General features: G+C 52.5%; 1 protein-coding gene across 1 annotated transcript; it reads right to left on the bottom strand.

Moving 5' to 3' along the window:
• Positions 1-1,508: 1,508 nt before the first annotated feature.
• YWHAG (tyrosine 3-monooxygenase/tryptophan 5-monooxygenase activation protein gamma) lies at positions 1,509-23,044 on the bottom strand. Its single transcript, XM_027725880.2, has 2 exons — positions 22,746-23,044; positions 1,509-5,107 (listed from the first exon to the last, which is right to left on the bottom strand). The coding sequence occupies exons 1-2, from the start codon at positions 22,830-22,832 to the stop codon at positions 4,451-4,453; spliced, it is 744 nt and encodes a 247-aa protein (XP_027581681.1). The 5' UTR covers positions 22,833-23,044; the 3' UTR covers positions 1,509-4,450.
• Positions 23,045-23,761: the final 717 nt, after the last annotated feature.

Here is a 23,761-nt window from a genome sequence, read left to right as displayed (position 1 = left end):
CAAAAATTTCTGGTCTCCAACATCCCAGGCTCAGCATCCCAGATTTCCACAACCTGGGTCTCCTACATCCCAGGTCTCTCAAATGCCAAGAGAGTCTCACCCTCTTGGGTGCACCCTCAGGGTGCTCAAACGCCCTGGGTCTCACCCTCCCTGGTCTCCACAATGCTGGCTCTCAGCCAATATCAGAATATTTTGGGTCTCCACACCCCAGTGTCACCCTCCTGGGTGACATCCCTGAAAAACAAGCACCCACACACCCCCCTCTGGGTCACAGGGGGGTCAGAGGGCAAAGAAGGGCTTTGTGGGCAGAAGCTCTGCTTGGGGACCCTGCAACCCCAGCAATGCAGCCCCTTGAGCCCCAGCCCTGCCATCCAGTGCTCCCCTTTCCTTCCGTCCCACTGTTGTGAGGGGCCAGCTGGGGGGTCCAGCTCAGGGGCTGCAGCCATACTGGGGGGCTGGATTGGGGCAGAGGGGGGTCGTGGTCTCGGGTTCAGCCCCAGCTGGCCCCACGCCCCCCATGCCTCTGGGCAGGACTGGCCCTACATGGCTGAGGTCAGGCCCAGGGCTTCGATGTTCCCACTCCGACAAATCCCACTAATCCCCCCTGAGTCATCCCGGAGGCAGACAGTGACCTGGGAGGAATCCCGCGGCCGCGAGGCCCCTCTCCGGGCTTGGGGGGCTCCACGTGCCCCCCGAACCCCTTCCCCCCCATCCCCTCTGCCCCAGCAGTCTCAGGGGTGAGCAATTTGGCAGCTCTCAGGCACAATCTCGGGGTCAGTTCCTGCTGCCAGGGGTCACCTGTGTGCCTGGGGGGGCCCTATGTGCGTGTGTCTGGGGGTGCGAGGCTTTTCCAGCCCCAGCGTGTCTCCAGGGGAAGAAGCCCCTCCAGGAGCATCCCCAGCCCCCTCCCCTCTCTCCCGTGGCCGTGCCACAGTGGCTCTCACCTCCCAAAAAGCCGTGGCGAGGGGGCTGTCGGAGCACCACGGCGCCGGGGTGGGGCTCGGGGTGTCCCTCTCTGTGTGGGGGTGCTCGGGGTGTCCCTCTCTGTGTGGGGGTGCTCGGCGAGCCCCCAGCCCCTCTTTGCCATCACCCAGAGGTTATTCCCAGCCCCTTCCCGGGGGTGTCCACCCTGCACCCCCGGATCCCTCGCAGGGCGCGTGAGTCAGGGCGCATTTTCCGTTTATAGTTTCCCGGGGAGGCGAGTATTTTTACAGCGTGAGTCACCGCGCGTGTGGCTCCGGGCGGAAAACCATCGGGGAAGGGAGGGAGGGAGGTGGGGAGGCTCCCACACACCCACCCCTGCGGCCACGGGAGCATCCAGGAACCCTCCCCGCAGTTTTCCCACCTTCCCTCGCCTCTGCCCCGGGAAGGAGCCTGGCAATCCCTTAATCCGCCGGGATCCTCTGTGCCGGCGGAAGGGCGGTGGCCCCCGGGATCAGACACCCGGCTGTTCCCGAGCCCTCCCCACCCCACGGAGCCCCCCAGAAACTCGACACAGGCGATGACAATTAAGCAGCGCTGACGTCAGATCTGTAAGTTTATTTGCTCAATGTACGACGGCTACATAATGACTCACATTCATGATATTCCATCACTGAGGAAAAACTGCTAAGAATGGTCCGTGTGTGAAATAATTCCTTACAGAAACACGGAGTTGGAAAAATAATCACTGATTAGACCTTAAAAATAGTTCACTGCATAACATGACAAAAAGCACAAACAAAGGCTCATTCAAAGAACACAGTCATTGTTCTCCTACACTGTAATAGTTATAATTTCACCATGACGAACACCAGACATTAAGATTAAGCTAACACTGGTGTTTTCTTTTGCTTTTTTTTTTTTCCTTTTTAAAAACAAAATCATATATAATTGCATGTCACTATAGCAACATCCATAACAGATCAGTTTGTTACGATCACTATTTGGTAGAGCAAACTTTACCCCCGAAAAAAAAAAAGGAAAGAAAAATAAATTAAAAAACTTTAGAAAATTTTTGAAGACTATTTTGTCATAGGAATACATAACATCTACAGTATAAGTTAATAAATTTCAAGCTACTGTATAGAAATACGACACTAGCATGCACAATATTGTATCAATAGAGTAATGGAGCAGTAATCATTTCACTGGAGAGACAGTATCATAGGCAAGTGCATCTCTTAAAAAATGAAAGAAACCATTCAAGCTGCTTAAAAATCAAGTCCCTGACCCCCACTCTGTTTTTAGCCCTCTTGTGCCATCTCTCCTGCATAAGTTTCCTAAAGCAGCCAGAGCAAAAGCCAAAAAGAGTAGTAATTAAAAAAAAAAAAAAAAAAAAGATAGGTTTTGTAATTCCAGTAAATCACTTCCAAATTGTACAGGTGGGACAACACTGCTCACGGGACACGGGGGTTGATGAGAGGGAGGTAAGAAGCCTAAAGCATCTCCCGGTCCCGGCACGCACTGGCACCGCGGGCCCCTCGCCGCGGGGTGCTGCACCCCAAATCCCTGCAAAGCGCCTGGGCCTGACTTTGGGTGGATGAATCCCGGCCAGAAAAAGCTATTCCAGCACCACCGGGGCAGTGTCCGGGGGCTGAGCACGGCCTGGCCCCGCTGGCTCCTGGGGGAGCCGGGCAGCGGCTTCGGGACAGCGGGGAGGGAGCCGGAGCCGCGTCCCCCCGCACACCCCGGCAGCAGGAGCGGCTGTGCCGTGTGTGCCACACCACGACGCCGTGTCGGGCTGACTCTCAAAGGGACAATGAAAGCCTGTTTCCAAAATCAGACCGATATTTAATAAAGAATAAAAGCACGAGTGCGGTTTCCTCTCACTGCACAGCGTTGGGTGAAGCGCTGCAGGGCGCAGCGCTCTGCGAGCCAGAGAACAGCAGTGAACCTCCAACAACCATGGGAAAATCAAAATCAAAGCTAAACTTACTCAAAATGGGGTAAATATTACCTGCTAAGCAACTCAGATGCCCCGTCCCCCACCCCCAGCCAGATCAGACAGACTTGGAAAAGATTTTGCTAAGAAGAGAACTAAGTTCCTGGGCTCCCGATGGTGGATAGAAATGTCTATGATTGTAGCTCTTCCTCTTGAGGAATTTCTCTACCAAATTAGTTTCTAAGCTCCTGAAGTTCACTCATTACACCACAAGCTTCCCCAGGAGAAAGGAAAATGCACCTGGCTTCCCTGGTGACAAACAAGGGAGCCTGGGTGCTGGAGATCTGCTGACAAACCTCATGGTACAGTGGGAGAAAGTCAGGCAGAGTGAAATGGCAGTGCAATCCCTGAGGAAGCAGCTGTGGCACCTTAAACCAGGATGGTCTTTTGAAATACCAAACACAGTACATGACATACAGACCTGAATGCTCAATATTTTTTTTTAATTTTTTTTTATTATTTTTTTTTTTTATTTAAGTGGCATTTTTTTTCTTTAAGTTTAAACACTTCCCCCTTGTCTAATTAAGTTCTTAAACCTTTTGCTGTGGACTTAAAATAGTTGAAACAGCCGCTAGCCAAGCACCTGTTAAGCTGTTGACCAAAAAACTAGAGCAGCTTTGATGTTCCTCGGGCGGGCGATCTTCTTGCCTTGGGCGACACAGAATAGCTAAAGCCAGTCCACAGGCCAGGACTGCTCAGGAAGGCAAGCCAAAAGAACTAGCAAAAGAAAGAAAAACAGACAATCAAAGGCTTGATGTCATATGGCTGTAATGTAGAAACACTGTAAACTGCAATTTAGTGTTAATACTGTAAGCTACCCTAATAAATATCTTTAACAAGAGGAACAAAAAAAAAAAGGAAAAAAAAAAAAAAAAAAAAAAAAAAAAAAAGATTGGATGGCCTAAATCCCGGGGCTTTGTGAGCCCCAAATTGTTTGGTTTTGTTGGTTTTATTTTTAATTCCTTCTCAATTTGGGGATTTGAGGCTGCGCCCTGGCGGGCAGAGCGCTGCAGAGAGACGCCCCGTGACGTGGTGCGGACACACACGGCACCTGGACTGCGGAAACAAACGCACGAAGCCTTACTGGAACCACAGAACTCCCTTTTTTTTTTTTTTTTTGTTTTTTTTTTGTTTGTTTTTTGTTTTTGTCTTTTTTTTTTTTTAATGTTTTTGCGTTGCTTTCCTTAAAAACGAGGGCCATTCCATCCACGCAAATTCGTCTTAAAACCCTTTTATTTCTAGCAATAAAGTTAAATTAAAGACAGCTCCACTTGTATTAATAATCTACAGAACAGTCCATATGCCAGTGAGGCTGCTATTCCATACCAGCACAGCCAGCCTGACTTCCACTAGTGGTGTTTTGGCAAAAATGTCAACGAGGCAATCAAAGACAGGTTGTGGGGGGCCTCCCTGGGAAGGTGTCCCCTCCCTTTCCCTCCCCCACCCCTGACCCCCCCCCACTCGTGGGAAAAAAATAAAGACTGCAGTAGTTAGCATCAGCGTGCGGCTGCCAGTCCATCGGGGGGTCTAGTTGTTGCCTTCTCCGCCGTCGTCGTCTTGCTGATCGCTCGTCCAGAGCGTTAGGTTGTCGCGGAGGAGCTGCATGATGAGCGTTGAGTCCTTGTAGGAGTCCTCGTTGAGGGTGTCCAGCTCGGCAATGGCGTCGTCGAAGGCCGTCTTGGCCAGGTGACAGGCCTGCTCCGGCGCGTTCTGGATCTCGTAGTAGAAAACGGAGTAGTTAAGCGCCAGCCCGAGCCGGATGGGGTGGGTGGGCTGCATGTGCTCCTTGCTGATCTCATGGGCTTCGCTATAGGCCTTCTCCGAGGACTCCACCACGGTCGCCCTCTTCTCCCCGGTGGCCACCTCGGCCAGGTAGCGGTAATAGTCCCCTTTCATCTTCAGGTAGAAGACTTTGCTCTCGTACTGCGTCTCGCTGCAGTTCTTGATCAGGTAGTTGTCCAGCAGGCTCAGCACATCCTGGCACACTGCTTCCAACTCCTTCTCGATCTTCTCGCGGTAGGCACGGACCATCTCGATCTTCTTCTCGTTCCCATCGGCAGAGGTCTTCTGCTCGATGCTGCTGATTACTCGCCAGGAGGAGCGCCGTGCCCCCACCACGTTCTTGTAGGCCACGGACAGCAGGTTCCTCTCTTCGTTGGACAGGGGCTCGTTCAGCTCCGTCACCTGCATGGAGAGAGGGAGAGACAAGAGAGACACTTGGGTTAAGCCCCAGTCACTTGACACTCCCATCACTTGCTTGGGTGCTCCTGTGAGTCTCTAGTGAGAGGCAGGAGGCAGTTGGCTTGCAAAGTCCTGCTCTGTCATCCAGCATCTGCTCCCATTGCAGCAGGAGCCAGATGGGAAATCACGCCGTGGTTCAGTCCCCCATGAAAAAGGGGAGTGGGTTCATTTCAAGGTATTGTCCATCAGCATTTTCCAGAATGAGAAAAATCTTCTAGGAAAGAGATGCCTTTCATCTGTGGGAGGAGAGCTGGGCTCTGTGATGCGGTGAGAGGGACAGTCAAAGCAAGAGGGAGAAGATGGTCCAGGGTTACGAGCTAGCCACATGAACTGACACCACCAGAGCTATGGGGTGTTCACCTCTTCCACCTCCCATGAGCACAGGCCATGTTTCCAAGACACCCAAAGAATGTATAGATGGTACAATTACAGCTGCCTCAGGCATCTGCACAGATAAGGACATAAGAGCTCACATGGCGAGGGTACATCCTTCCCGGGTGGGATTTTCCTCACTGAGGTTACAGTGTTAATGCAAAGTGTCACCTGCCTCACGTGCTGTGACAACAGATGGATTACAGAGACGACAGCACAGGGTGATCTCAGTTACCTTGGAAGCACCACATTTGGTATCACAATAATCCCATTCCAAATCCCACAACACTGGAGTGGAGCCATCTGGGCAGCACCTCTGGCCAAGTGCCTCATGGCCCTGCCTCAAAGGCAGGAAGGGCTCACATCCCCCTTGATTCTGAGCCCTCTATGTGGGTCTCTGCACCCCTGGAGCAGACAGGACACAACAATAGCTCCACTGGGATGGTTTCAGCTGCCAAGTGGCACTTTGAGCCTGGGCATGGCTGTTATCCCCGTGCCCTGGGAGCACACTGCCCCACCACATCCACACCCTGGGCACAGCCACTTGGGAAGCCGGCCAGCAGAGCAGGAACCTGTGAGCCTCCTCACGGCACGATTAGGTAATGGTTTGGATGTGAAAGGCTTCTGCAAATACTGAGTCACTCTCACAAGGATCTGTAAGGACAAGGTTTGCTCTGGACCCAGATAACCATGTTTATGGTGGGGATCAGCAGGCCAACAGCTCCTGCTGGAAGGTGGAGGATGGCCCAGCCCAGAACCTCACTTGAGCGGCCTGGAATGACTCACACTTGCTCACACTGTATTGACCTGCTCATTCCAACAACGTTCACTCCCCCTGCAGCTCTTCAGCCATGCTCTGGCTGATGTCTCCGCCCAAAACCAGGCTACAGCTAAGCTTTAATTTTCCCCACAGCAAGCAGAGTCTCTGGTCTCTGATCTGGACCCCATCTACTTCTTTCCTCAAGGCAGAGGCAGCAAGAAGAGCCTCCACTCCCACCCCTGCTGTTGTTTGGACCTGTGTTGCTCCAGAGCCTGGCAGGGGAACAGCGAACAACCCCTTTCTGTATGGAAGAGGGTCTTACAGTGCAAACCAGCACAACTGCTTCTGCTCAAGGGTAGAAGGTGGCAGAGGGATGGGGGAAATGGGTGCCATGTTAACAAGGACAGGATCTCCTGTGGCTATCAGCAGTCTCCAGCAGCACAGGACAAGGAGCACGGGGCAGGGTGCCAAGGCAGCTCCCAGCGTTCCCGCCCAAGGTAAGCAGGGCAGCGATGCCCGGGCCATCCGGCAGCTCCCAGTGCCAGAATAACCCTCACCCCCCCTCTCCCAGCCAGGCTAACGACAGCTGTTTTAACCACACAGCCCTGGGATCCCTGGGATACGCTTCTCCTGCACTGAGGCCTGACCACAACTGAAATACCCATGGCAGGTCACTCAGATACTGTCCCCAGCCAGCCTGGTGCTGCAAGGGCAGAGGTCTCTAGAGATCTGCATTTTTGCAGAATGACTCCCTTCATTCTTCCCCGAGTGACACTTGCACAGACACACATTAAAGATCCTCTGAGGTTAAAGCCACCTTTGGAACACACTGGAGCACAAAAAAGGTGTCCCCCTGCCCCAGAGCCTATGGATTGTCTGTCCTTGGAGATATTCAAAGCTTGATCAGGATACTCGGGGTCTTCTCCCCACCTAAGCTGTCCTGCTTTGAGTGAGGGATTTGGAACATCCAGGAATCCCAGCCTGAGTTATTCTCTTGCCTTCCAGATGTAAATGGAGTGCCCAGCCATACGAGAGACTCACTGATTCCAACAGTTTTCAGTCCTGACAGAAGTTGTGGAGGTGGATAACCCCATGAGGTCTTGCTTTTAGCAAGGTGCTCCCTGAGCAGAGATACCAGTTTTTAAGTGAGGACCAAGCAGGTGATTTAAAGCTGCCCCACAGCCACGTCTGCAGATATGTATCACTGTAGGAAGAAGCAGATTTACCTCCTCTCACCAGAAGAGTCTTGCTGGAGGATAGATTTATTAAAACTACAGGGAGTTTCGTGGGATTAGCTTTGCCATAAACATTTTAAATTTGAAGCTATTAAGGATTACGGAGGAAAGTTGCCTGTCAAAATCCTTTCAACAAACTGGCTGACAGATGGAAGGTACACCTGTGGAGACAGCAGATTCCCCCAGGGAGCTCACAGGGAACTTGCAAAAGCAAAAAGGGAGCCTCGTTAACCATGTCACTGCTTCCTAATGGTACCCAGGCTCCCAGGAAGGAGCACTGCAGAGACATGGCCAAGGTGTAACACAGGTGGGGACAGGGACTGCATCCCTCAGCACTAGGAGAGGGAAGGGAAGAGGCTGCAGTCCCACACATTTCAGTCTGCGACTGAGCTGAGGGAGGAAGAACAGAAAACCATCTGGCACTTGCATTCCCAGCAGGAAGAAAATGCAAGATGCCCAGGACACAAGATATTGGACAGCAGGGTACACTTAGCTGCCTTATTAGCTGCCTTATCAGTCAGTGGAAGGTGGAAAAGATGTATCCCAGGTTCAGCTGCCTTTGAGGACATCCCTGCCCTCTGTCTGACCAGAGCTGCTGCCACCTCTTCAGAGTTGATTTTTTTCTTAAACAGCAGGATACCGACACAAAATGAGTTCAGTCAAGCCACAGGCTAAACAGCAGGCTCGATGTACTGAATTTATAGCATTGCACTGAAACACCTCTGATGTAACATCAGTAAGGCAACATCCTGCATCAGGCCTGGATCACACTGCAGCAGTCATGTTACAAGCCCTTTTGGAGGGCAGAACCCTCCCCCTTCTTAACTCAGACCCTGGAGAGGTCTCACTTCCCTTAAGAAGGGCAGTACCCTGATCAGGTCCCCTGATGCCATTCCCAGCACTGTTACATGGAGTCAGAGACTTCAAATAGCCAAAGGAAGATCTCACTTTGGCATAGGAGGGCTTGGCAGGAACACAAAGCCATGAGCCTCTGGCTGGAGGTCTACCTGCTCTCTGGGAAGCTCAGCCAGTTTGGAGTTTTACTTCCCTGAACAACAGAACTCGCTTCACAAATCTCAGTAACTGTCCAGCCTCATCTCACCCTTGTGCCCCTGGAGACTGGGGAGAGAGGGTAAGTGGCTGAAATGGAGTCAAGGCCTGGATGTGGCATAAACAGCCAAGCACAAAGAGCTAATCCACATGCTGGAAACTTGATAGGGGAAAGTCTCTTAGCTATCTTGGAACAAAAACAAAAAAAAAAAGGAAAACACAAGTGCCAGGAGCCTGACCTTTCACACACTGCACAAAGACACCTGGCCAGGGAACACAGGGAGCTTGGCACGGAGCAGTCCACACTGCCTGCTTTGGCTGGGAGGCACGTTCCACCACCGAGCTTGAGGACACTGCCAGTTCCAGTCTCACCAGTTCCCGCAGCCTTTGATGGCACAGCGTCTGCACCACCAAGACTCAAGTGCCCTAAAGCCACATGGAAACTCCAACAGTTCCTGTTGGACAAAAACTACTGGAAGTTTAACATTTCTGCTGCTTGGGAGTCCAGAGGTTTGTACAAATCCAAGCCCTCTGATTTGCAACAAAGCACTGCAGAGGCGGCACCATCTCAGAAAAGGCTTTCCTGACTTCTCCACTCCAGCTGGAGCTCTGACTCAGCGCTCTGCCCAAAACCTGGCAGGCTCCCGGCATGCCCAAGGATCACATTGCAGCCAGGGAAGGCTCAGCCTCATGCAGAGCAGCCAGGGAGCGAGCACAGCTTTACCTGCCCCTAATGTCAAGGTACGTGAACTCCAAAAGCCCAAGGGTTGGTCCTACTGCACCTTCTTTCCAGAAGCATCTTAATTAGCAGGCCTTTGTGAGACCCACAGGGAAGGCTTGCTCCCAGACAGCAGCAGGTTAGTTTGCTTACAGGGCTTATTCCAGGACTCCCATCCTCCACTCCTCACCATGCATCAGTAGGTGTGAGTACAACATGACATGATCATTTTTGAGGACCCTTCAGTGGCTGCCATGGAGATCCATCGCAGGACTGAGTTCTACCTGTTTATCCTTACACACTTTTCACTTAGTTTGATAATTAAGTGCCCACCCATTTATGGCTCCTGCCTAGCTTTGATGTCTTATCTTAAAGCAAACAGCACAGCAAGCTGAGGGGACCCAGAGATGCTTCCCTGGAGAATACCATGAACATCTGACAGTTCAACCCATGTTATAATCATCGACACTCGTTTTTCTGATCCCCAGTCCCTGAAGACATCACACACCTACAAAGGAGCCAAGCTTTACTGGAGAGAGACAGACTATCATGAGAACCTCAAACTGTTCACTGAGAACAGCTTTTAAACATCACCAGAGCTCCTCTCCTACCAGGATACACAACATCCATCTCCTCCTCAGCACTCGTGTTTCCTCTCTTCTATCTACAGCTCCTGCACCATGTAATTAAGTCTGTTATCTCTCCACACAAACCCCAGCAAGTACCTTGTTTTCCTTCATGTGCAGCTCATTAGTCACTCTGAAGCGGGGCCTGAAGGTCCCCTTTCTGTTTTGTTTTTTAGAACGCAAATGTGCTTTTGAAACAATGTTCTGGTCTAGTCCTACCACCAAAACTCTTACTTTATCTGAAGCCACTGGCAATCGGAACAACCAGTAGGCAACCCCTTCAGGCTCAAACAGCACATAAATACTCATGACCTGCAGCCACACCATCTACCCCCCCATCTCTAGCTGCTGTCTCATAATGGGACCCCAACACCCGTCTGCAAGGACAACAGGACATAGCCTCAGGCTGTGCCAGGGGAGGCTCAGGTTGGACACGGGAAGAATTTCTTCACTGGAAGGGCTGCCAGGCATTGGAATGGGCTGCCCAGGGAGGTGGTGGAATCACCATCCCTGGAGGTGTTCAAGAAACAACTGGGTGTGGCACTCAGTGCTCTGGCCTAGTTGACAAGGTGGGGATTGCTTAACGGTTGGACTTGGTGATCCTGGAGGTCTTATCTAACCTTAATGATTCTCTGACAAGCCCACTTCCAGCAGCCCGAGTGCTGTCATTCTGGAAGGATGTGACAGAGACGCCACCTGGTTTTTCTGTCCCCAGCTCCCTCTAACTTCTGAAGAAATGGCTGCCCTCAAGCACATCAAAATGACACCATTACCCTGTGCCTTGATGACAGTCACAACTCGATGTTGCACAACCTTGTCAAGAACAGCCTCTCCCCGTGCTCCAGAGCGAGCTGTCCTGCGACACCATCGCAGCACTCGGAAAGATGCTTTTCTTAAGCACTGTCCTACTTTGGCAAAGTAGGCGTGTGTTAAACTAGACCTAAATCTAAAATCTTGCCAGATTGGTTTGGGTTCTTTTCCCCTGCTGCCCAGCCTTCGCCTCCATGTCGTACTTCCAAAGTGGAAGTCACACCGTAACTGCTTCTCTCCTTGCTGGCCCCTTCCACTGTCCTCTCTGCTCATGTTTTATCTCAGCATGACACGGGGGATTTTGGGCTGTAGGTTGAACCCTTCCTCACATCCCAGACAAGCACACGCAGGCTGTGGGCAGACACAAGTTCCCCACTGCCTTCTCCATTGCCTGTTTCACTATGAATAATCACCTGTTACTTCTCGTTTTTCAAGCTGGCTGGGCCAGCTCCCATCACAGGACAGTGGCTGACAGCAATGGGATGGTTCTGCCACATTTCAAATTGCTCCCAGTGCCTCAAGGACCAGTGTCTTCAGAGACTGTTTGGTGCTTGTAGCCCAACTGGATCTCAGAGGCTACTCAGGCACCCCAGACACTGATTAGGATTTCTGCATATTCCTACAGTTAACAGCAGCTTTCATCCCACTCTGCAGCCTTTATTACTTAAGGCAACTTTGAACCACCCAAGGCAAAGTCTTCAAACTGGGAGACATGAAAACCAAGAGCTCATTTATTTCATTGGCCTCTATAGCTTAACAGCTACTTAAGCCAAGGTGAATGTCATCACACTGCACTCAGGCTTAATCAGTCCTTGGGGCCTGCACTCCTCCTACTCCGGTTTCAGTGTGGCCGTGATGGATTTCAGCTAGAGAAAAAAAGCAAGTTTCAACTACTTGGGTCATTTCTGCACATGAAAGGTCAAAGGGAGTCAAGGTGAGAAAAGCAGTGAGAGCAGCAGAGCTCTGAGCTGCTCCATTCTGTTTGGCAGCAGCGTTTCTGTACCAGCCCTTATCTGCAGCGCTGCAGTCCCAGCATTCGGTCTAACGGCTCAGGTTTCTCCTGCTGCAGAACACCTGGGTGCCACTGATTTGCCTCACCGACTTCATCTGCAGCTTCTGAGATAAGGCAACCAGGGAGGGAGCATCCGCCTGCCTTCCAGGCACATTCCTGGACCCTGCAATCTGCCATGGCTATTGTTGACAAAGACCAGCCCAGACACATCCCAATAACCAACTGGAAGGAACAATCCTGGCCTCTCAGGGTCATGTAAAGTGTGGAGCTACAAACCATTTCTGAGTTAGCACTGCACAGGAGCTGCTCCTCTAGCCAGTGTGTGCTTTCTGAGCCAGGAAGGAATTATGCCCAAGTTTTCTTGTCTTCCTTATTAACACCCAGATTCTTGTTAGCCTTAGTGACAAGCTATTAAACAAGACGAAAACTGGCTGTAGGACAATTTGTTTCACCATCTTGCTGCCACTACCTGCCTTGTACTTATTAAAAACTCTCAGGAAAAATAATCGACCTCTGTTGGCCTAGTGCCTTCCAGCCACCAGATGGAGAGAGCAGCAAGTCCAACCACATCAGTCCCAGCACTTCAGAAGACTGTCACTCAAGGGCTCATCACACGGTCTCCAGCAGATGGGATACCAGCACCTTTGCCTGCTAACTACAAAGCAACAGAAGGGATGCCAAGCTATTCCTTCCCTGGGATATGGCAGGCTGGCAAGCATCATCTGCCCTCAGCAGCAGCCCAAGATCACCATCACCCTTCTCCATCATCCAGCAACATGGGGAGTTCTCCTGCCTTGGATTAGCTGCTCTGTTCCCTGCTGATAGGCCTTTTCTCCAAGCTTCCTGCAAAGCACATGGAAGACCAGGGCTTTGCACATCACTGGCTTGAGAGTTTGGATGTGCCCTTGAAGCACACCCAAGTTTTAGGAGCTCAGAGTTGATCCAGTGATCCCTTTGGAAGGAGAATGGTTGCTCTAGGCTCTTCTGGGCTGCATCAAGCTTCTCCAGGTGTGAGCTGAAGGGCTCTTCAAGAGTAACTGCAGCTCCTTCCTCAGCAGCATTTCTGTACAAGTTTAAAGACTTGATTTTTTTTTTTTTTTAATTTCCATTGGAGCATTATTCCTCAGAAGAGTCCATCTACTCACAGGCTTTTGAGCTGAAGCAGCCATCCATGGGATGGCCACTGGTCATTTCTAGAGTCTTAAGACTTGGTCAACACAGAGACTTTTTTTTATCCCCTCCAATTTATGGTAAAACAAACCTAAGCTAGACAGCACTCCAGGGACTCCAGCACATAAGCAGGGATACCCTAGATAAATGCACCAAGTTTCATGTGGGAAAGGTGTTTAGTGCTGTTGGGAGCATGAGCTGCTTAAAGATTTACCTCACAGCTTCTAAGAGTACTAATCTGGCCCAGATCTTAGGGCTCTCCTGCTCACCTCCAGCCCCACTGCCAGGCAGGAAGAATCCTGCCACCAGATCATCAAATCCTCCCTGCAGAGTCAAGTGCCAGGGCTGGTCCTTAATCAGGGGCTCAAAAAATGACAGTGTTATGCTGTGCCCATGATCTCTACTCAGTTGAGCCAAGTAGAGAAAGGAGAGATGAGTGGTCATGGACAGGACACGTTCAGAAAGGTTGAGAGCAAGTTCTGGCTGCTGGGAAAGTCTGCTCCCAAGGTCTGCTGGAGCAGGATGAACCTGGCAATTCCTTGCTGCTGGCATGGCAGAGCCACTTCTGCCATGGCAGCTGCAAGCTGCTGCTCCAAAGGGTGAAATGGGAGAAGCTGCAGCCATGCAAAACTCCCTGCAGTGACCACATCCATTTTTAACCACTCTGTCACTGCCCCAAACACTTTGTGAACTTCTGCTTGTTGCACATCAGGGTAGGGTTCTGGAAATATTAATAAAAAACCCTCACAAGATTTTTGCTCTAGGTCTCTTGGTCTGCAGATCCAGCAGTTCCTTGGTGTCTCAAATGTGTTTTGCCAGATTAAGCAAGAGAATTCCCAGAACACCCAGGTGGACTCCAGCATGCCAGCTCCATGACAGGTTTGATTTCTGCCTCCATGAGTAAGGTGATTATCCCTCCAGATGTGCCTTACCCTCCCACTGCTTCAGGGATTTCAGGCTTGATCTTACACACCTCTACCAAAGACAATTTTATTTAATTTCTTAAATGAACTTGCAGAAGAGAAGATAGTCAAGTTTTTGCTCTGGCAACTTTTTGGAGCACTGCAGCCAATTTTAAATTACAAGGAGGGTCACTTTACTATCCTAGATCCAACTGTGGGTTTAACTACCCTTGCCTGGCTCCAGCCATCTCCTCCCAGCCCTCTTTTGAAGCCCAAGGGATTACCACGCCACAGATTTGATCTCAGTTCATCACAGGTGACAGAACCCCTCTGGCACGATGTCTTGACACCACCAAATGCAAGAAGCCAAGCTCCCACCTTCAAGGTAATGAAATATTCATCCCACCTAACAAAGCCCAACAGCATAAACAGGCAAAGCTCCAACGCCTGCCCCAGCTGGGTGTAAATCAAAGGCTGTTAATCTTCCCCAAGTTCTCATTCACTGCTGAATACTAAGCATTAGTCTTTTACAAGCAGAGATCTCCCACAGCAATTGTCGAGCATGTCTGTTAGCACACGGCACAGCAACAGCTTCTCCACCTACTATTAATAAACTTTATGCTCCTGAGCACCACAACTGTCCAAACAACGTGTCCATCAGCAGCCTCATTAGCACTGAAGCCCAGTCTTCTCACTGATGTTTTCCTAGAGCCTTGCTGAAACCAGGCTCAACCTCTCAGAGAGGAATCAGAAGCACAGTGACATGCCACGTAGCTTTGCCTGGTACGTAAGCAAAGATACATCCCAAGCAAGCCAACCCATCCAGCAAGATCAGAGGGAATTTGCAAACAATTAAGGAATGGTTTGTACTTGGAGTCCCTGCAGACTCATCCAAGTGCAGCTGCCTCAAACACCCATAGACGGACTCAATTCCAACATCTTTATAGAAGAAAAACATTAAGTACTCTAATCCCTAATCTGGGGATCACTTTAAGGGAATCTCACGCCATCATCAGTGACATGTTCTCTAGTTACTCTCCTACTGCTATTAACTAATGCACTACTCTTGGTCACTAGATCAGTAGCTTGGGACCAAAAATCAGGTTTGTTTAATACCTAATTGAGCATGTGCTGGGTCATGCCCAAGATGTGACTACATCTGGGTTAGAACAGAAAAACCTGACACTGGGGGAAGTTTGCCCTTAAACAGGCAGACAAAGGCTTTTGTTTCGCCAGTTACATGAAGGCTTTGCTTTTGAGACAGTCTTGTCAGTGTTCCCTGCAGCCCGAGGATTGCTGCCTCATCATTTCAGCTCCATTTTCCAGAATTTACTATTTCCAGCGTTTCTAGACCCCACCAGGTAAACCAGCACTGCAACCAGGGTGCAGATCAAGCCCCAGCAGCTCCCAGGGCTTCAGCCCACTGAAGAGGCTGGAGAGATGCAGCAGCTCGGGCTGGCTGTCATTGTGCACTCAGAGAAGCCGGACAAAGCCATCCTGCTGCCAAGCTCCTCCCCCAGAGCCAGGGGTGGGAATCCAGCATCTTGACATCTGGACTCTGGAGCGAGGAGTCAAGCCCAAAGAGCAGAATGAAAGTCATTTTGTCCCCATTTTCCTGCATTTTAGGATGGGAGGAAGGACTTTGCTCATTACATCAAGCAGCCAGGGGAAGAAATAGGAGAAAGCCGGCTGTGGCAGCACTGTCTGTGTGCAGCTGACACACCACCCAGTCACACAAACCCCACAGTCAGCTGGTTGTGGGTCCACATCCTTCCCCTTTCCTGCCTTCTCCAGACCAAGGCCCCCATAGCTGCCCAAAGGGATGTGGGGAGGTGGGAGGTTGCAGCAGCAGAGACCAGGAGGGACCTCAGCAGTGCTGATGCACAGCCCACGTTTTCACCACTGTGCTCCCTCACAGGGTCCTCCACCCCCCGTGAGTGAATGCTCAGTGCCCTCAGACAGCACTCTGCAAGCCGTGGGCTGCATTCCCACAAAGCCATTTTGTCTCCATGGGGAAAGAAGAGTGTCCCCACCTGCAGTGACCAAAAGCTGCACCATCAGGAGCGCAGGCAGAGCCTGGCAGTGCATTTTACCTCAGTGCCACCAGCATGAAGCGAACCACAGCCATTTATCTGAACAAATTCTCAAGTCAAGGTTTCAGAGGTTGAAAGACAAAGCCACTGTACCTTCACCAGCAGTGTGACAAATCCACAGCTACTTCCCTTTGTTTTAACTGTTTTCCAAGCTATTGCCTTCCAGTGGTGACTATCACTAAGAGAATGGAGTAAATACTACTGTTTTTACTCAATTTTTGCTTTCCAGACAAGGCAGTTGCCTTGAACTGAATGGCAGTTGCCATTTTCCAAAAATGGCAGTTGCCATTTCTCTGCAGTCATATGACTCTAACAAGAGGGAGTGAGACTTCAGCCAAGGACTAGTTAGGTTAGTTACCTTTCCAGTAAAGAACAGAAGTTGTTGAAGGCTTTCAGCCTTCCAGAAAGAAATGACAAAAGCCTGGCCAGCGAAGGAAGGAAGGTCTAAGCTGGGTCCAAAGCAGGGAATGCTTGTAACAGCATTAGCTTTGGAAGAAGCTGTCTTGAGCTGCAGAGCACTGAAGCATAGAACACCTGGAAGCATCAAGGGTGCATCAGCTACCTCAGCCCCACATCACAGCTTTGCCACAGTGAGGTGGAAGATGATGCCTGTATCCCCCCAAGACTGGAGAAGTGCTTGAGAAGCCAGGCAAATCCTGTTCTACTGTGCTTTGTACTGCAGTTATTCCAACATGCACTCATCATGTTTCGCTGTCAGTCACAGCTCAGGAGGTAGAACTGGGCAGAACAGCCCAAGGCAGAGCCCTAAATGCCCCAGGCATCGACTCATCTGAGGAAAGGCTCCCTCGGGTCCCACTGTAGGCATTTTCCAATGCCTCTTCCTCCATACCTGCCCCTGAGCAGTCTGGCTGGGACACACCAAGCAGCCAGCTCTAGTCTGAACCAGTCTGACAGTCCTCTTTGCTCTTCCCTACCAAACTGGAATTGAGCTCCTGATTCACCTCTGCCAAGGGAGAGGAGCAGCACCAACAAGTCCAGCAGCGCTCCACAGCCAAGGACATGTCTGAGCTCAGACAAAGCCACCTCCCAAGAAGCAGCTGGTTACTCAAGCACTGGCAGTTGGACACACAAAAGCTTGGATTCTTTATTTTTCCTAAATATATACATACAACTTCTGTGCATTTGTTTGCACATGGTTTACTTGGCATGAAGCTGCTCCAAATAGAAGCTGAAGAGTTCAGTCACAGAACTGGTGCCTTGGACCCTGCCAGATGTGTCACTATCCATGGAGGTTTCCCCAGATGTCAAGTCATGGCTACCACTCTCCTCTCCAGTCCCTGCTCCATCAGCTGCACCCTGAGCCATGTTTCTCCTTGTATCCTCAAGAGTCACAGCTCCATTCCTAACTACAGGCTCTGCAGAGATAGTAGAAATATCAGGCTCTGAAAAATCCTTTTCCTTAGGATTGTCACCTTGGGGTCACTCACCAGCCTGGGAACAAAGCCCTGGCCCAGCCTAGGCCTCCCCATAGGCTACTGGGGACCATTATGTTGTTCTTACTCCACGTCCCTGATCTTAAGCTCTGTGAGGCTGAGACTTCTTATTCCTACCTGGAAAGCCAAGCTGAGAACGCTCCTGACCAGCCCTAATGCTGCTGGCCCAGGCACAAGAGAAGAGCTTAGAATGAAGTGGTTCAGTAATACACAGTGAGGAAGAGATGGCACAGAGGAAAGAATATGGTAGGGGTCCTCAAATTAGGGAAAATCTTAATTCCACCAGCCACAGAAGGTGAAGAAGAATCATGTTCCTCATCTCCCTTGATCACAATCCAAATCCCAACAGATATATAACAGTTTTTTGGATAGCCCTCACTGCTCCTGCAAGCACCATCCAGCACATCCATGAGAACTGCTAAAAGGATGCCAAAGACATCATCCAGGTCAGATGAGACAAGCCAAGAACAACGTACATGTTCCAGAGGCACAGGAGTTTTTAATCCAGAAAACACTTCTGGAGGTGAAACTCTGTGGTTGCCCCTAAATTGCTGTTCCTGAAGCTTCTAGCAAGCCCAAGTTCACATCATCAGTGTCCACAGAGTCTATTCCAGGGAGCAATTTTGGGATCAGCTTGTGAATGCGGGTTGGGCAGATAGGGCTTATCCATGGCCATTATGGAGCTTACCTGGTGTACCAAAAAAATGGAGTCTCCTGTGAGCCAGCCATCTTTACTCACAGGAAGCAGTACAATAAAGGTTAAAACCCCAAATTTAAAAAATTCAAGACAACTCCCACTAACCTTTATTGCACTTTCATGGCTAGACATCATCCAACAGATCTACAGGCCAAGCCCAAATCATCCAAGAGCTCTTTGAGAGCCCTTGCCCAAGAGCATTACTGTTTCCATGTACTCAGACAGGATTCAATAGCTACATTCTTCATCATAGTTTAGTTCAAGAAGAGCTATTTCTAATCAAATCCACACTTGGTTGTTACATGTGGCCAACAAAGAGAAATCCTGAGCATGGTCTCATAAGTCAGTGACTCTTCCTAAAACTCATAGATAAGGACTTAACAGGAGCTCAAAGAGGAATTTCTAAGAGCTTGAGCTGCTGAAGAGTGGGTGCACTGCCCATGGCAGTCATGTACAGGGCACGTTGCTACCTCTCCAATGTACCATGAAGTGTTACAAGGTGCAAAGTGTAGGACCTCCTGACAGCCGCCCTCCTGTCCTGACCCTGCAGACCTCCACAAAAGAAGCTCTGCTCCCTGCTCATCAGTTGTGCTGTCTCAAATCCCTACCACCATTGCAATCCACTGGTGACCCAGGAGGCTGAGCAGCATTCAAGACACCTGCACGAGGGGCAGCGGCAAGAACATCGATGCAGTCACTCGATGCCGACATCAAATGACTGCAACATTCACCTCGGCACTGGAAATGGTTTTTCCAAAGCCTTCTCCAGCCCCCCTGGGAAGTGCTACTACAGCAGCTCGTGCTCCTTGCTCCCCTCCCACCATCACAGATGGTCTGCCCAGCACTCCTCCTGGAGAAGCCTTTCCACCTCACCCTTTTGTCTGTCTATGCTGTGAAGCAGAAGCAGCTAATCAGCCCTGCTCCACTCCCGCAGGACTCTCCAGATAGGATGGGTTTGTGTTACTACCCCATTTTCCAAGGGCAAGCCTGCTGTCTGTGTGAAGCCCCACTATCTGTGCTAACCTGGTCACCGGATGTGGGGGGTGATAACCTGCCTGGCTGGTGACCAACATGGCAGAAGCCCACATACCCCATGCCAGGGAAGGCCTGCAATTCCCCATCCTCCACCCACAACTGCCATTTACTGCATCGAGTTGTGGTGTCTAAAGCTTGGAGCAGCCATCTGCTTTCTGGCACCTCCAGAGTTCCCCTCTCCACATCCACCACAGATGATGGTCCTCATATACAGCACAGCATCACCCTCTGCAGAGGTTGGGTCCCCAAAGTCAAGTGAGGTGTTCCCCTCATGGGGGGCCCCAGGTCTCTGCCATATGGTCCCACACCTACATCATACATAGGTGCAATGTAATAATGCTTCCCTCGCCCTTTTTAAAGGCAACTTATTTCCTGTAAAAGTTACTGCAATCATGTTCATTCACTTGCACATCCCCCCACCCTGAAGGTCTACAGGCAGGCATGTGCTCTGCTCCCCAGGCAGCACCAGCCAGGGGCTTGGCAGGGCTCCACCTCCGGAAAGCCTCCAGCAGCACCAGTCTCCCCAGCTAATGGATATCGATCCCCAGCCCTGGCATGGGATCAGGCAGTAAAGCTCTTCCTGAAGCTGAACCAGACAGAAATGCATCTTGCTTCACCCACTGGCACTGTGGGCAGTGAAACCCCAGCGAGCAAGGCCAAGGCCTGACCAGCGGGCACAACCACCACCCTGGGGACCAGCAGAGAGCCTTCCTGCCCCCCAATACCTTATAGGGATGACAGCACCCCCAGACAGCGCTGAGGTGACAAGGGACGTGACCAAGGTCATGCAGCCATACCCTGGATCAATGGGTCTGGCCCCACACCCTTCCCAGCTGTGGCATCATCTCTCGTAGGCAATGTGACCATCTGTTGTGTTTTACTGAGACCCCACAGTAAACCTGTCCCTTTGGGGGGGCTGGAGGAGCATCCTGCTCCCACAGCAGCAACATGACTGCAGGTAGGACAATTAGGAGCACTGGCAGCTGGCACTTGCAGGAGGGAAGGAGCTAGAACTTATTACATATAAATATTATTTAAGAGAAAATATTGTGAACCAGGACATCACTGGATGAATCAGCAGACAGCAAGAGCCCCAGCACACCATTTCCATGTGGAACCATTAAAACAGGCATTCAGCACAGTCTCCCAAGCAGGCAAGGCTGAGGCTCAACAACCCACTTAGCTGCCCCACATCACCACCCGCGAGATCAAGCTGCAGGAAAACGAGCCTTTTTTATGCCCACCATTCCCACGGCAGGTTTTAAAGGAGAGCCATCCTTCATTTCTCAGCAGGGTGCCAGGGAAGCAGGCGGAGGGCTCGGTTTGGAGGGCAGGATGGCTCTGCATCACCTTCGCTAGACGCAGCCCGCATGCTCTCTGCTACCGCCTGGGTGCATTGCAGCTTGGACCATGGCATATGACATCACTAGGCGTTGCTACGGAAATGAGTGCGAGGTCATCAGCCTCCCGCACAACCGGGGCTGGGGGCTGGGAGGCACAGGGATAACCGGCTGGGACATGCCCACCGCCGCCGGACCGGCCGTGCCGGGGTTCGGGCAGCGCGGCGCAGGAATGAAGAACAAAGCTCTGCCTTTTGTTTGCCGGTGACGGGAGGCGTCAGTGCTCCCGCTGGGAATCGTTTCCTTACGGCCAAACTACACGGCAGCTGATAAGCGGCGTTAGCCCGGGTTACTGTTTCACCAGGGCCTGTAAGGACTAGCAGGAAAAATCGTATATATGATCGCTAGCAACGCCTTGGGTTCGAACAGCCAGCCCGGGTAAGCAGGTTAGGGAAATTCACACTGCAACACGGCTGTGTGTCCCAGGCAGATCCCTGCTGGCTTTGTCACGGCGGCTGTATTATCCGTAGGAAATGAGCTGTAGGATCTGCTCACACAGCAGGCTTGGCTTTAAAATGAATAGATGCTGCTATCAGAAAATGGTATAAAAGCCACAGTGCAGCAGAGGGACAGCCCGGCTGGTTTAATGTGATAATATCTCATCCCGATTTTCCGTATTTCATTCCTTGATAAGACATCTCCTCCCTCCCTGGGCTCGGGCTGTGACAGTTTTGTCTGTTTGATAAATGCAAGGTTATTGACAAAATGGTGCAATCTGGGCAAACAGAGCTGCACCCAAGGCAGACTGCGACATTCCCAGATCAGCATTCACTTTTCATCAGCCGGGGAGGACACCCCAGCTCCCAGCAAAGGTTCAGACCTGACTAAGAAGACAAACATAAAGAACAGTTTTCCCCTTTAAAGCACCCCCTCCCTCCCTCCACCCAGTCTAGCCTCTCTGCAATATGACAAATGCAGAATCTTCTGGAATGACTTGATCCTGCCTCCCACGATTGCTTTGTTTGCGAGATCAGATCAGAGATATGTTTTTTTTTCCCTTCTTATATTGTCAAAATGTCAGTATTGAAGGGGAGCGTTCAGTGTCACAAATCAGATCAGCCTGCTATATGCAGAGTCTTTATTTTAAGAGCGTGAAATGAATACAACATGACTCAATTCATAAATCTCCAACCAAGAGCAGTAAAAATAAGGGCTTTGGCAGTGAAAGGGCTCCTGATCTCTGGGGTCAGGGGCACACACCAGCCCCAATGACCACGCGTGGGAAGGGATGCACGGGGAGGTATTTTGGCAGCGGGGAGAGGTGTGAACACAGCCCCCCCCCACCCCCCTCTGGGTCCCCCACTGCCTCCCCCCGCTGGGACCCGAGCCGGTGTGACCCCCCCAGGGAGCACCACACCCCCGGGCTGGCTCCTCTGCCCCCCCATGCCAGGGCAGGGCAGGGAGGGGGGCATGGGAGAGGATGTGTGGGGCAGGCAGGGGGGCCTGGCGTGGGGGGAGAGAGGGGCTGGGGCTGGGAGGTGATGTTGGGGGACTGCAGGGCAGGGGAGGCAACACGTGAGGGTTCTAAGGCAGGGGAGATGATGTGGGGGTGCTCTAGGGCAGGGGGCAGCTAAACAGGGGAGAGGGGCAGGGGAGGCAATGCATGGGGGTTTAGGGCAGGGGGAGAATGGGGAGGAGGCTCTGGGGCAGAGAGGGGAGATGTGTGGGGGCTCCAGAATAGGGGAGAGGATGAAGGGAGGGCTCTAGGGCAGAGAGAAGGGGATGTGTGGGGCTGAGAGGGGGCCCCACAATTGGGGAGAGGATGAAGGGGGGGCTCTAGGGCAGAGAGAAGGGGATGTGTGGGGCTAGGTGGGGACGCCGGAACAAGGGAGATGATGATGGGGGGTGTTTAGGGCAGGGGAGCAGGGTGTGGGGGGCTAGGGGAAGAGCCCCAGAACAAGGGAGCAGGATGCGGGGGCGCTGGATGGGGGGGCTCTAGTGCAGGGGAGAGGATGCGGGGGGGGCTCTAGGGCAGGGGACGGAGATCAGGAGACCAGCAGAGCATCCCTGCTCGGGGAAAGACAACGGGAACGGGACCCAGGCGGGGGGTGTCGGGAGGGCGAGGGGCCGGGGCCCGCACACCCCCGCGGCCCCCCCCGCCCGAGCCCCCCCACCCACCGCGGGGGCCACGCGGGGAGGGCGCGGGGCGGCAGGAGGAGGAGGAGCTGTGTGCGTGTGTGTGTGTGTGTGTGTGTGTGTGTGTGTGTGTGAGCGGGGGAAGCCCGACGGCCGCGGGACGGGACTCACGTTCTTCATGGCGGCCGCCATGTCGTCATATCGCTCGGCTTGCTCGGCCAGCCGGGCCTTCTGCACCAGCTGCTCGCGGTCCACCATCTTCGCGGGGTCCGGGAAGGGGGGAAGAAGGGGGCGAGGAGGCTGCGGGCTCCGGGAGGAGGAGGAAGAAGGAAGGAAGGAAGGAAGGAAGGAAGGAAGGAAGGAGGAGGAGGAGGAGGAAGAGGAGGACAGGCGGGCGCGGCGGTCTGGGCGCTGCTGCGGCTGAGGCGGCTCCGGCGGCGGCGGCTGCGCCCGGTGCTGTGCGCGCGCCGCGGGCCACCACAACCCCCCTGCGCGCGCCCCGCCCCGCCCCGCCCCTCTTCGCCGCCCCGCCCACCCCTCGCGCGCGCGGGGCACGGCGGGGGATGGAGTCCGCGGGGCGGGGACGGTACTGGGATTACACTGAGCTGTCTACCTGCAAGGACTACATCTCCCGTGATGCCTCGCGGCGGGGCCACGCCCCCCTCGCCCCGCCGGGCCACGCCCGTGCTGATTCACCGGGGCCCGGCCGGGGTGGGCCGCGGAGGGCGCGGTCGGGGCCGGGGGGAGCGGGGGCGACGGGGGACCCCGCGGGGGCCACCGCGGGACGGGGGGAGCTGGTCGTGGTGTGGGGCAGCGCGGGGCACGGGGCGTGCTCACAGGCTGGTGTCACCACAGCCCTGACCTGCTCGCAGCGTGGGCTCACAGACTGGACCCGCTCAGAGCCCACGCACACCACACACAGCCCGTGCCCACCGTGCCCACTCATAGCCTGGTCCCATCACTGCCCTGACCCGCTCACGGGCCGGACTGACAGACTGGACACACAGGCCACATGCACCATGCACAGCCTGTGCCCCCTCATAACCCAGAGCCACTCACAGCACAGTCCCACTCATGGCCCAGACCTGCTCACAGCCCTGGTCTGCTCACACCCTGGTCACACTCACAGCCTGGACCCTCTCACAGCCCAAACCCGCTCACAACCTGGTCCTACTGACAGCCAGATC

The sequence above is a fragment of the Pipra filicauda genome, unplaced genomic scaffold (assembly GCF_003945595.2).
Source record: "Pipra filicauda isolate LSUMZ 115617 unplaced genomic scaffold, ASM394559v2 scaffold71_size5581439_pilon, whole genome shotgun sequence".
NCBI classification, from domain to species: domain Eukaryota; kingdom Metazoa; phylum Chordata; class Aves; order Passeriformes; family Pipridae; genus Pipra; species Pipra filicauda.
This window is presented reverse-complemented; position numbering and strand designations above follow the sequence as displayed.